Source organism: Lepisosteus platostomus, chromosome 18 (assembly GCF_059453375.1).
Source record: "Lepisosteus platostomus isolate fLepPlt1 chromosome 18, fLepPlt1.hap1, whole genome shotgun sequence".
NCBI lineage: Eukaryota > Metazoa > Chordata > Actinopteri > Semionotiformes > Lepisosteidae > Lepisosteus > Lepisosteus platostomus.
Window position 1 is genome coordinate 16,010,922 of NC_142628.1, and position 13,557 is coordinate 16,024,478.

The following is a 13,557-nucleotide window of genomic DNA, read 5'->3' on the forward strand; positions in this document are numbered from 1 at the left end:
CCACGTCAGGCTGGTCAGTGAGTCCGACAGCGCAGAGTCATGGTGTCTGATTCTGTGCGCCAGTAAATCTAGGAGTGGCCCTCACAGCGAAACCCAAGGCCAGGGTGGCTAGGAGACAGCAGTTCTCCCCACAGATCGCACCCCGAGTGTCTGGACCCCGGCAGATTCCCGGCAGTCATGGTTTCTAAGTGAAACGTGTGCTTCTCCGCAGCGGTGACCTGCCCCCAGAACCAGGAGTTCATGCAGAACGGCTCCTTGTGCGGGCGCACCTGCCGGTCACTGAGCCCGGGGGCGACCTGTTCCCCCAGCCCCGTCCTGCTGGAGGGCTGCAGCTGCCCGCCGGGCACCTACCTGGACCAGCTGGGCTCCTGCGTGCCCCCGGCCAGCTGCCCCTGCTTCGAGGACAACCGCTACTTCCCCGCGGGGAGCGCCGTCCAGCTGGACGGACTGACCTGGTCAGTGCGCGCGCGGCGCTGTGCTCCGGCGGTCGGCGGAGGGCCCCTTCCCGCCGTGCGGATCGAACTCCTGCTTGTCTCGCTGTCTTGCAGCCTGTGCAGCTCTGGGGTGCTGGACTGCGAGGGCTCCAGAGGTTTACTTCCCCAAGGCGAAGAGCAAGGTCTGTATATGAAATAAAATATCAGAAATCTGAAATTGTACTGACCCAGCAAACCAGCTTGATTCAATATTTGTTTTATCAGAAAAAACACCAGCGAGCTGACACATTGTCTTAGTCAGCCAAAACAGCTAATCATCTTATCTTCAGTTCTCAAAAGCATTTCTGTATGTGATAGTTTCCTGACCTTCGAGGGTGATTGTCATGACTTTACAACACCACCTTTATCAAATGTAAAAAGATAATACTGATTGATGCAGCGTCTTCGTAGCTCTGAGCTTGTCAACAAGATCAACAGCGAAACAATGAGAACTGACTAATAGAGCTCTGTCTAAGAGCTGGTCACCATGTTGTGTCTCTCAGCCTGCTGGGGCTCAGAGTGAGAGACCAGGGCCTGGGAGAGTTAGAGTAGGTCACTCTGTGTCTCTCACCCTGCTGGGGCTCAGAGTGAGTGACCAGGGCCTGGGAGAGTAGAGCAGGTCACTCTGTGTCTCTCAGCCTGCTGGGGCTCAGAGTGAGAGACCAGGACCTGGGAGAGTAGAGAAGGTCACTCTGTGTCTCTCAGCCTGCTGGGGCTCAGAGTGAGAGACCAGGGCCTGGGAGAGTTAGAGTAGGTCATTCTGTGTCTCTCAGCCTGCTGGGGCTCAGAGTGAGAGACCAGGGCCTGGGAGAGTAGAGCAGGTCACTCTGTGTCTCTCACCCTGCTGGGGCTCAGAGTGAGAGACCAGGGCCTGGGAGAGTTAGGGCAGGTCACTCTGTGTCTCTCAGCCTGCTGGGGCTCAGAGTGAGAGACCAGGGCCTGGGAGAGTTAGAGCAGGTCACTCTGTGTCTCTTACCTTGCTGGGGCTCAGAGTGAGAGACCAGGGCCTGGGAGAGTAGAGCAGGTCACTCTGTGTCTCTCAGCCTGCTGGGGCTCAGAGTGAGAGACCAGGGCCTGGGAGAGTTAGAGCAGGTCACTCTGTGTCTCTCAGCCTGCTGGGGGGCAAGAGTGCTCAGGTCCTGACAGTGTGTGTTGTGCCTATTCAGTATGTTGTTGTTGCAGATGACCTCTCCAGCCTGTGCACCCCTCCGAAGATCTTCCACTCCTGTGTCAATGAGACCCAGAAAGCTTGTGAACCCACGTGCCAGGACTTGAGAATTGGCGCCATATGTGTAATACACTTTTTCTCTTTCTTCATCCTTTAAGAGCAGAGAACATGGCAGCTAGTTCAGTGTCCCTGTTATTGCTGATGTTCGCTGCCCCAGTCTACTGCTGCAGTCCGTGTGCTTCACTGATCCCCTGTCCAGACACATGTCTGGCTGAGCGTGGTGACCTGCTGGATCTGCTTAAGTGCTTGTGTTGCTCAGTCTGGACAGAGCTTGTGTGAGCACAGTCAATGTGCATGGTCATTTCACAGGGCAGTGCTGTGTTTCGGCTGTCTGCTTTCAGTTCTGCCACACGTTCCTGCAGCCCGTCTTGTTGTGCTTCACTCGGCCCTGGGCAGGATCTCACTGAGCTGTACTCCACCCACCCATGCTGGTACCGCAGTAAGATACAATCAGGGTGGGAACCGGTCCTCAGCTCAAGCCAGTCAGATAGAACTGCAGACAGGCTCTATCAGTGCACACCGGATGTGCAGTAATACTTAACCTGGACATTCCTTCTGCAACCTTATCTTATCATGTTATTTTTGTGGTTTTGTTGTTGTGTCCCAGATGACCTGTGAGAGCGAGTGCTTCTGCCCTAATGGCCAGTACGAGGACGAGCTTCTGGGCTGTGTGGCTCCGGAGGACTGCTCCTGCCAGCAGGGGGAGACCTTCTACCAGGCAAACACTGTGCTGCAGACAGAGTGCCAGAGCTGGTAAACACCAGCACTTCACCCGCTGTCCTGCAGGAGCTGCAGGAAACTCCAGGGGCTCCTGTGCCCAGTACCGTCAAAGAACCACGAGACCCTGTATCTCTCCAGCATCAGAGTGTCACCGATCTGTAGGAACAAATCAGCATGGTGCATCTGACTTAACACATTCCTGACGAGAGCTCGGTAACCACACTTCATCACGCACAGAAATCAGGGTAATGCCCTCTGGGCTCTGCTGTGCACTGCTTCTGTAACATATAGAGTATTTATTAAAATAACACAATAGCTTATGCTGCAGTTAGAGACTGGAAAATGATCCTTAAAACACCCAGAGCTGGAAGTGTTTTCAGAATGAGTGGCTTGTGGATTCATGTCACTGACCGAAGGACAGTCCACTCGGAGAGCAGCTCTGATGAGTGAGTGTCCACTTCGGTCCCGTCTCTCTGCAGCACCTGCCGGGCTGGCCGCTGGGACTGCGTGATGCGGTCAGTGTGTCCGGGCACCTGCGTGCAGTACGGCGAGGGCCACTTCAGGACCTTCGACGACAGGAGGTTCGTCTTCGACGGCAGCTGTGCCTACACGCTGCTGCAGGTGGGCTCAGAGCGCAGTCTTCGAGACCCAAGGGTGGGGGAGCACGCGGCTTTCTGTGAGCTGGGGGCTGATCGGGGTCACTGAGAGAGTGAGATCAATACTGATCAATACTGGGGCTGATCGGGGTCACTGAGAGAGTGGGATCAATACTGGGGCTGATCGGGGTCACCGAGAGAGTGAGATCAATACTGTTCAATACTGAGGCTGATCGGGGTCACTGAGAGAGTGGGATCAATACTGGGGCTGATCGGGGTCACTGAGAGAGTGGGATCAATACTGGGGGCCGATCGGGGTCCCCGAGAGAGTGGGATCAATACTGGGGCCGATCGGGGTCACTGAGAGAGTGAGATCAATACTGGGGCTGATCGGGGTCACTGAGAGAGTGAGATCAATACTTATCAATACTGGGGGCCGATCGGGGTCACTGAGAGAGTGGGATCAATACTGGGGGCCGATCGGGGTCCCCGAGAGAGTGAGATCAATACTGATCAATACTGGGGGCCGATCGGGGTCCCCGAGAGAGTGAGATCAATACTGATCAATACTGGGGGCTGATCGGAGTCCCTCAGAGAGTGAGATCAATACTGATCAATACTGGGGGCCGATCGGGGTCCCCGAGAGAGTGAGATCAATACTGGGGGCCGATCGGGGTCACTGAGAGAGTGAGATCAATAGTGATCAAGAGTGAGAGAGTGAGATCAATACTGATCAATACTGGGAGCTGATTGGGGTCCCTGAGAGAGTGAGATCAATACTGATCAATACTGGGGGCCGATCGGGGTCCCCGAGAGAGTGAGATCAATACTGGGGGCCGATCGGGGTCACTGAGAGAGTGAGATCAATAGTGATCGATACTGAGAGAGTGAGATCAATAGTGATCGATACTGAGAGAGTGGGAGTTGGGGAGAGAGCAGCCCCGGCCGGACCAGTGCTGTGTGCAGGTCTGCAGACTGGGCTTTTCTTCATGCAGCAGTGCCTGGAGCTTTCCGTGTTTCTGTCCCGTGTGTGTGTTTCCAGGACACGTGTGACGGCGCTGACCAGGGCCGTTTCTCCCTCGAGTCCAAGGTGGTCTTGTGTGAGACCCTGGGGCCCACCTGCTCCCGGGCCGTCCGGCTCACCGTTGGGGTGAGAGGCCTCTCCGGACACTGCAGACCGCCACTCCCCCCGTCCCTGTGGATGGCAGCAGCAGGTCTGGGCCCCAGGCTGCCCACTGCTGTGGACAGGGCAGGCTGGGCGGCTCTCCGGCAGCACTTCACTGAGGAACTGGGAAACTGGCTGAGCTCTTTCTGCTGTTCTGAGATTTCATGAGTACAGATGAGATTGTTTCCCCTTTATATTATAACAATAACAGCAACAGTTGTCACTACAACTGTTGTCAACTACAATACAGCCAGCAGCCATATCACCCTGCAACTCACAACTGGCAGCCCACTGAAGCTCAGCAGTACCTGGATGGGAGACCTCCTGGGAAAAACTAAGGATGGTGCTGGAAGAGGTGTTAGTGGGGCCAGCAGGGGGCGCTCACCCTGCGGTCTGTGTGGGTCCTAATGCCCCAGTATAGTGATGGGGACACTGTACTGTAAACAGGCGCCGTCCTTCGGATGAGATGTAAAACTGAGGTCCTGACTCTCTGTGGTCATTAAAAATCCCAGGGCGCTTCTCGAAAACAGTAGGGGTGTTACCCTGGTGTCCTGGCCAAATTTCCCCCTGGCCTTTACCAGTCATGGCCTCCTAATAACCCCCCTCTCTGAACTGGCTTCATCACTCTGCTCTCCTCCCCACTGAGAGCTGGTGTGTGTGAGAGGACTGGAGCATCATCCAGGTGGGGCTGCACACTGGTGGGGGTGGAGGGGATCCCCATTACCTGTAAAGCACTTTGAGTGGAGTGTCCAGAAAAGCGCTATATAAGTGTAAGGAATTATTATTATTATTAACAGTTTCTTCATCTGCATGCCACTTTTACATTTTGAAAAAGAAATGTACATTAGAGACCCAGATACTGTTAGCTAGCTGTAATCATTTCTGGTTGCAGTAACTGAATTGAGAATATTCAGCTTTGAACATCTGTGTGCAGATCCTAGATTGAGGCACTGAGACACATACCTCACTGCGCCCTCTCGCTGTCCCTGTTGAGCATGTCTGACCACCCTGCTGTCCGGCTGCTCCTGTAGGACGTGTCCATAGAGCTGGCTGGCGAAACGTACACCGTCACTCCCCCGTCCGCCTCTGCCAACTTCACCGTCCATGACAACAGCCTGTATCTGGTCGTTACTGCCACCATCCCCTACAGCAGCAACAAGCTGGTCCTGATCTGGAACAGAAACATGAATCTCATCGTCAAGCTGATGAAGAGCACCCAGGTAGGCAAGCACTGCAGCCCCGCCCCTTCCATTTACTCCACCTCCACAGCCCCACCCCCTCCTGCCACTGCACCTCCACAGCCCCGCCCCATCCCTTCCACTGCATCTCCACAGCCCTGCCCCCTCCCTTCCACTGCACCTCCACAGCCCCGCCCCTCCCTTCCACTGCACCTCCACAGCCCCACCCCATCCCTTCCACTCCACCTCCACAGCCCCACCCCATCCCTTCCACTCCACCTCCACAGCCCTGCCCCCTCCCTTCCACTGCACCTCCACAGCCCTGCCCCCTCCCTTCCACTGCACCTCCACAGCCCCGCCCCTCCCTTCCACTGCACCTCCACAGCCCTGCCCCCTCCCTTCCACTGCACCTTCACAGCCCCACCCCTCCCTTCCACTCCACCTCCACAGCCCCGCCCCTCCCTTCCACTGCACCTTCACAGCCCCACCCCATCCCTTCCACTGCACCTCCACAGCCCCGCCCCTCCCTTCCACTGCATCTCCACAGCCCCGCCCCATCCCCTCCACTCCACCTCCACAGCCCCGCCCCTCCCTTCCACTGCACCTCCACAGCCCCGCCCCTCCCTTCCACTGCACCTCCACAGCCCCGCCCCTCCCTTCCACTGCACCTCCACAGCCCCGCCCCTCCCTTCCACTGCACCTCCACAGCCCCGCCCCCTCCCTTCCACTGCACCTTCACAGCCCCACCCCATCCCTTCCACTGCACCTCCACAGCCCCGCCCCCTCCCTTCCACTGCACCTCCACAGCCCCACCCCTCCCTTCCACTGCACCTTCACAGCCCCACCCCTCCCTTCCACTGCACCTCCACAGCCCCGCCCCTCCCTTCCACTGCACCTCCACAGCCCCACCCCTCCCTTCCACTGCATCTCCACAGCCCTGCCCCCTCCCTTCCACTGCACCTCCACAGCTCTGCCCCCTCCTGCCACCCCGCCTCCTCAGCCCCGCCCCCTCCTGTCACTCACCCTCCACAGCCCCGCCCCTCCCTTCCACTGCACCTCCACAGCCCCGCCCCTCCCTTCCACTGCACCTCCACAGCCCCGCCCCCTCCCTTCCACTGCACCTTCACAGCCCCACCCCATCCCTTCCACTGCACCTCCACAGCCCCGCCCCCTCCCTTCCACTGCACCTCCACAGCCCCACCCCTCCCTTCCACTGCACCTTCACAGCCCCACCCCTCCCTTCCACTGCACCTCCACAGCCCCGCCCCTCCCTTCCACTGCACCTCCACAGCCCCGCCCCTCCCTTCCACTGCACCTCCACAGCCCCGCCCCCTCCCTTCCACTGCACCTTCACAGCCCCACCCCATCCCTTCCACTGCACCTCCACAGCCCCGCCCCCTCCCTTCCACTGCACCTCCACAGCCCCACCCCTCCCTTCCACTGCACCTCCACAGCCCCGCCCCCTCCCTTCCACTGCACCTCCACAGCCCCACCCCTCCCTTCCACTGCACCTTCACAGCCCCACCCCTCCCTTCCACTGCACCTCCACAGCCCCGCCCCCTCCCTTCCACTGCACCTTCACAGCCCCACCCCATCCCTTCCACTGCACCTCCACAGCCCCACCCCTCCCTTCCACTGCACCTCCACAGCCCCGCCCCTCCCTTCCACTGCACCTCCACAGCCCTGCCCCCTCCCTTCCACTGCACCTCCACAGCCCCGCCCCTCCCTTCCACTGCACCTCCACAGCCCCGCCCCTCCCTTCCACTGCACCTCCACAGCCCTGCCCCCTCCCTTCCACTGCACCTCCACAGCCCCGCCCCTCCCTTCCACTGCACCTTCACAGCCCCGCCCCTCCCTTCCACTGCACCTCCACAGCCCCACCCCTCCCTTCCACTGCACCTTCACAGCCCCGCCCCCTCCCTTCCACTGCATCTCCACAGCCCTGCCCCTCCCTTCCACTGCACCTCCACAGCCCTGCCCCCTCCCTTCCACTGCACCTCCACAGCCCCGCCCCTCCCTTCCACTGCACCTCCACAGCCCCACCCCTCCCTTCCACTGCACCTCCACAGCCCCACCCCATCCCTTCCACTCCACCTCCACAGCCCCTCCCCTCCCTTCCACTGCACCTCCACAGCCCCACCCCTCCCTTCCACTGCACCTCCACAGCCCCACCCCATCCCTTCCACTCCACCTCCACAGCCCCGCCCCATCCCTTCCACTCCACCTCCACAGCCCCACCCCCTCCCTTCCACTGCACCTCCACAGCCCCACCCCTCCCTTCCACTGCACCTCCACAGCCCCGCCCCTTCCATTTACTCCACCTCCACAGCCCCGCCCCATCCCCTCCACTCCACCTCCACAGCCCCACCCCATCCCTTCCACTCCACCTCCACAGCCCCACCCCATCCCTTCCACTCCACCTCCACAGCCCTGCCCCCTCCCTTCCACTGCACCTCCACAGCCCCACCCCTCCCTTCCACTGCACCTCCACAGCCCCACCCCATCCCTTCCACTCCACCTCCACAGCCCCACCCCTCCCTTCCACTGCACCTTCACAGCCCCACCCCTCCCTTCCACTGCACCTCCACAGCCCCACCCCATCCCTTCCACTCCACCTCCACAGCCCCGCCCCATCCCTTCCACTCCACCTCCACAGCCCCACCCCTCCCTTCCACTCCACCTCCACAGCCCCACCCCTCCCTTCCACTGCACCTCCACAGCCCCACCCCATCCCTTCCACTGCACCTCCACAGCCCCACCCCATCCCTTCCACTGCACCTTCACAGCCCCACCCCTCCCTTCCACTGCACCTCCACAGCCCCACCCCTCCCTTCCACTGCACCTCCACAGCCCCACCCCATCCCTTCCACTGCACCTCCACAGCCCCGCCCCTCCCTTCCACTGCACCTTCACAGCCCCACCCCATCCCTTCCACTGCACCTCCACAGCCCCGCCCCTCCCTTCCACTGCACCTTCACAGCCCCACCCCATCCCTTCCACTGCACCTCCACAGCCCCACCCCTCCCTTCCACTGCACCTCCACAGCCCCACCCCATCCCTTCCACTGCACCTCCACAGCCCCACCCCATCCCTTCCACTGCACCTTCACAGCCCCACCCCTCCCTTCCACTGCACCTCCACAGCCCCACCCCTCCCTTCCACTGCACCTCCACAGCCCCACCCCATCCCTTCCACTGCACCTCCACAGCCCCGCCCCTCCCTTCCACTGCACCTCCACAGCCCCGCCCCTCCCTTCCACTGCACCTCCACAGCCCCGCCCCTCCCTTCCACTGCACCTCCACAGCCCCACCCCTCCCTTCCACTGCACCTCCACAGCCCCACCCCATCCCTTCCACTGCACCTCCACAGCCCCGCCCCTCCCTTCCACTGCACCTCCACAGCCCCGCCCCCTCCCTTCCACTGCACCTCCACAGCCCCGCCCCTCCCTTCCACTCCACCTCCACAGCCCCACCCCTCCCTTCCACTGCACCTCCACAGCCCCGCCCCTCCCTTCCACTCCACCTCCACAGCCCCGCCCCTCCCTTCCACTCCACCTCCACAGCCCCGCCCCTTCCATTTACTCCACCTCCACAGCCCCGCCCCCTCCCTTCCACTGCACCTCCACAGCCCCACCCCTCCCTTCCACTGCACCTCCACAGCCCCGCCCCTTCCATTTACTCCACCTCCACAGCCCCACCCCTCCCTTCCACCCCACATCCACAGCCCCACCCCTCCCTTCCACTGCACCTCCACAGCCCCGCCCCTTCCATTTACTCCACCTCCACAGCCCCACCCCTCCCTTCCACCCCACATCCACAGCCCCGCCCATCCCTTCCACTCCACCTCCACAGCTCTGCCCCCTCCTGCCACCCCGCCTCCTCAGCCCCGCCCCCTCCTGTCACTCACCCTCCACAGCCCCGCCACTTGTGTCATTTGACCACATGCTGCCCCTTCCCTCCTCTCACTGAGCACACAAGACATCTCTCTTCATCTCTTTACAAAACAAGCTACCCAGCCGTGCTGTTGAAGCCGATACTGTGGCTTTTTGAAAAAAATTGGCTGGAAGAGATCTTGGGATCAATTAACTATTAACGGGTCCTCACCCGTGTTCCCGAAAGCAGGTTGGTTAAAGCCTACTGGGGAGGTGCAGTTAGTTCTACCTCCACCAGCCCATTGAGAGGCTCAGGAAGCTGCTTGAGCAGTCAGTTCTGCAGCCTGTTGCTGTTCACCTCCCTGTGCCCAGATGAGTCTGTGTGGCTTGTGTGGGAACTTCAACGGGAAGGCGAGCGACGACTTCCGGCTGCGGAGCGGAGACCTGACCTCTGACTCCGTGGCCTTCGCCAACTCGTGGAGGACGGACCCCGGCTGCCCCCTGGTGCAGGAGCAGCCCAGCCCCTGCGACACCAACCCCCAGCGCAGGGCCTGGGCTCACAGGAAGTGTGACATCATCAGGAGCCCGGTGTTCGAGCCCTGCCACGCCCAGGTCAGCAGAAACCCGCCTCCCCGCCCGGCTGCAAGGCATTTAAAACTGAGAACAGGGAGCGCTACCTTACACAAAGGGTTGTGGGTGCCTGTGACATGCTGCATAGCCATGTTGTTGAAGCTGGATACCCTGGCTTCTTTCCAAAGAAACAGCTAGATGAGATCTTGGGATCAATTATCCAGCACAGGACTGAAGTGTCTCCTCTCTCTTTGTACCCTCTCTGGTGTCTTGATTTTCTGAACCCTTCATGCGTAAATTTACTGCAAAATGCGATGCTGTCTACCGTGTGTGTCCCCTCCAGCATCGTGCGCAGGACATGGAGTCCAGTTTGCAACCTGCAGTAAAAAAGTGAAAGAGGCTGATAGAGCCCTGACCTGTGACCCTGTGACCCTTGCCCCTGTAACCCTTTGCCCCTGTGCCTTTGTGCCCCTTGCCCCTGTGCCCTTGCGTCACTTGCCTCTGTGACCTTGTGACTCTTGCCCCTGCGACCCTGTGACCTTTGCCCCTGTAACCCTTTGCCCCTGTGCCTTTGTGCCCCTTGCCCCTGTGCCCTTGCGTCTCTTGCCCCTGTGACCTTGTGACCTTTGCCTCTGTGCCCTTGTGCCCCTTGCCCTTGTGCCCCTGTGCCCTTGTGCCCCTTGCCCCTCTGCCCCTGTGACCTTGTGCCCCTGTGTCCCTGTGACCCCGTGACCCTGTGACCCTGTGACCCCAGGTCTACTACCTGCCTTTCTACGACGCCTGTGTGCGAGACGCGTGTGGCTGTGCCCTCGGCGGCGACTGCAAGTGCGTCTGCAACGCCGTGGCCATGTACGCCAAGGAGTGCCTGGACCAGGGCGTGTGCGTGGACTGGAGGAGGCCGGACTTCTGCCGTGAGTCCCTCCGCGCTCACGCTGGGCCGACCCAGAGGGGCGTGCGGTCCTGGTCCCGGACAGCGGGCGTCTGCGGGGCGATCTCAGAATGATCGCCATGGCCCAGTTCGACCAGTACGACGGTCTGGGCTAGCCGGCGGCCACACCGGCCCTCCTGGACCAGGGCTGCCCACCCCCCCGCCCTACTCCGACAGGCAAAGACTGCGCCAGACTAGAACACCACCCCGCGACAACAGTCTTTCTGATCCCTTCCAGCTGTCTACTGCGAGTTCTACAACAGCCACCAGCTGGCTGGGGCCTCGTACCACTACACTGGAAACGGCAGCTGCTCCTGGCACTACCAGCCCTGCCTCTGCCCCTTCCAGACCCAGGGCTTGTCCAGCACCCAGAATCTGGAGGGTAAGACCGCATTCACCCTTCTCCTGCTCTCCGCGCCGACGCCAGTCTCCAGCTGGGTGGTCCCTGCGCAGGAGTGTGTGCACACTGTCTCAGCGCTCCTGCCAGTATATTCATGTGCTGTACTTCATCATTGGTGCTCAAATTAATTACTCAGCTTTACGTTGAATCGTAATGATTGCTGCACTTGTCAGTTTTATGGGAGGAGTCTGCAATTCGCTGTTGATGAGTTTGATGCAGACCATGGGAACCTCACCCCTCCTTTCCCAAGGACTTGTGTGTTTACTACCTGCAATTTCAGGAATGAAACCCCCATGGTTGGAAAGAAAGGCTGTAATTGAATTTTGTCCTGTATTTCCAGTGCACTACAACAGATGTTTAGTCTGTCAGGGGTTAGATGGTTTCTGCTGCTGTGTTTCCGGCGAGACTGGTCTGCATTTTAACTTAGTTCTGTCATTCTGGCTCAGGCTGCTACAGTTGCCCCACGGACCAGTACTTCAGTGTGGAGCTGCAGCAGTGCGCCGCTTGTGGTGAGTGGGGAGAGGAGCTGTCTCTGTCTGCCCGGCTCTTTCTGCACCTGTGTGTTTGCGGGTGTTTTTCTCCATCCCTCTCTGTGCCTGTGTCTGGCGAGCTGCGGGACCGGGACCGGCGGTCCTCTGCCCATCAGTGGGCACTTTGTACGAACACGGGCAAGGGAACGAGAGGAGGAATGCAGAATAACGCCCATCCTGCTTGTTTGGTAGTTTAGTAACAATAGTGACAGTGACAGTAGTTTCGTCCAGCCTTCTATCGCAAGCCCCCAGAGTCTCTGCTGCAGCCGTCGGGCTGGGAAGCCTGTTGTAGCTCCCAGTGACTCCCCTGTCCTTGATCGAGGCAGGAGCCCCTGTCCTTGATCGAGACACGAGCCCCTGTCCTTGATCGAGACACGAGCCCCTGTCCTTGGTCGAGACACGAGCCCCTGTCCTTGATCGAGACACGAGCCCCTGTCCTTGATCGAGGCAGGAGCCCCTGTCCTTGATCGAGGCACGAGCCCCTGTCCTTGGTCGAGGCACGAGCCCCTGTCCTTGGTCGAGACACGAGCCCCTGTCCTTGATCGAGGCAGGAGCCCCTGTCCTTGATCGAGACACGAGCCCCTGTCCTTGGTCGAGGCACGAGCCCCTGTCCTTGGTCGAGACACGAGCCCCTGTCCTTGATCGAGGCAGGAGCCCCTGTTCTTGATAGAGGCAGGAGCCCCTGTCCTTGATCGAGGCAGGAGCCCCTGTCCTTGATCGAGGCAGGAGCCCCTGTCCTTGGTCGAGGCACGAGCCCCTGTCCTTGGTCGAGGCAGGAGCCCCTGTCCTTGGTCGAGGCACGAGCCCCTGTCCCTGGTCGAGACACGAGCCCCTGTCCTTGATCGAGGCAGGAGCCCCTGTCCTTGGTCGAGGCACGAGCCCCTGTCCCTGGTCGAGACACGAGCCCCTGTCCTTGATCGAGGCAGGAGCCCCTGTCCTTGATCGAGGCAGAGCCCCTGTCCTTGGTCGAGGCAGGAGCCCCTGTCCTTGGTCGAGGCACGAGCCCCTGTCCCTGGTCGAGACACGAGCCCCTGTCCTTGGTCGAGGCAGGAGCCCCTGTCCTTGGTCGAGGCACGAGCCCCCGTCCTTGGTCGAGGCACGAGCCCCCGTCCTTGATCGAGGCACGAGCCCCCGTCCTTGATCGAGGCAGGAGCCCCTGTCCTTGGTCGAGGCACGAGCCCCTGTCCCTGGTCGAGACACGAGCCCCTGTCCTTGATCGAGACACGAGCCCCTGTCCTTGATCGAGGCAGGAGCCCCTGTCCTTGGTCGAGGCACGAGCCCCTGTCCTTGGTCGAGGCACGAGCCCCCGTCCTTGATCGAGGCACGAGCCCCCGTCCTTGATCGAGGCAGGAGCCCCCGTCCTTGATCGAGGCAGGAGCCCCCGTCCTTGGTCGAGGCACGAGCCCCTGTCCCTGGTCGAGACACGAGCCCCTGTCCTTGATCGAGACACGAGCCCCTGTCCTTGATCGAGGCAGGAGCCCCTGTCCTTGATCGAGCCACGAGCCCCTGTCCTTGGTCGAGGCAGGAGCCCCTGTCCTTGATCGAGACACGAGCCCCTGTCCTTGGTCGAGGCAGGAGCCCCTGTCCTTGATCGAGGCAGGAGCCCCTGTCCTTGGTCGAGGCAGGAGCCCCTGTCCTTGGTCGAGGCACGAGCCCCTGTCCTTGGTCGAGACACGAGCCCCTGTCCTTGATCGAGGCAGGAGCCCCTGTCCTTGATCGAGCCACGAGCCCCTGTCCTTGATCGAGGCAGGAGCCCCTGTCCTTGGTCGAGGCAGGAGCCCCTGTCCTTGATCGAGGCAGGAGCCCCTGTCCTTGGTCGAGGCACGAGCCTCTGTCCTTGGTCGAGGCAGGAGCCCCTTTCCTTGATCGAGACACGAGCCCCTGTCCTTGGTCGAGAC

The 13,557-nt window shown here is 60.6% G+C and overlaps 1 protein-coding gene across 2 annotated transcripts in view; it reads left to right on the top strand.

The window, feature by feature from the left end:
• LOC148645785 (uncharacterized) overlaps positions 1-13,557 on the top strand; it is a 40,220-nt gene that overhangs the window by 14,075 nt on the left and 12,588 nt on the right. For both annotated transcript variants that reach the window (XM_088611077.1, XM_088611078.1), the window contains 11 exons: positions 212-455; positions 549-616; positions 1,656-1,765; positions 2,309-2,454; positions 2,901-3,042; positions 4,060-4,167; positions 5,214-5,402; positions 9,604-9,843; positions 10,556-10,712; positions 10,968-11,111; positions 11,576-11,638. In XM_088611077.1, the coding sequence (XP_088467203.1) occupies positions 212-455; positions 549-616; positions 1,656-1,765; positions 2,309-2,454; positions 2,901-3,042; positions 4,060-4,167; positions 5,214-5,402; positions 9,604-9,843; positions 10,556-10,712; positions 10,968-11,111; positions 11,576-11,638 (1,611 nt within the window). The remainder of the gene's footprint in view (positions 1-211; positions 456-548; positions 617-1,655; positions 1,766-2,308; positions 2,455-2,900; positions 3,043-4,059; positions 4,168-5,213; positions 5,403-9,603; positions 9,844-10,555; positions 10,713-10,967; positions 11,112-11,575; positions 11,639-13,557) is intronic.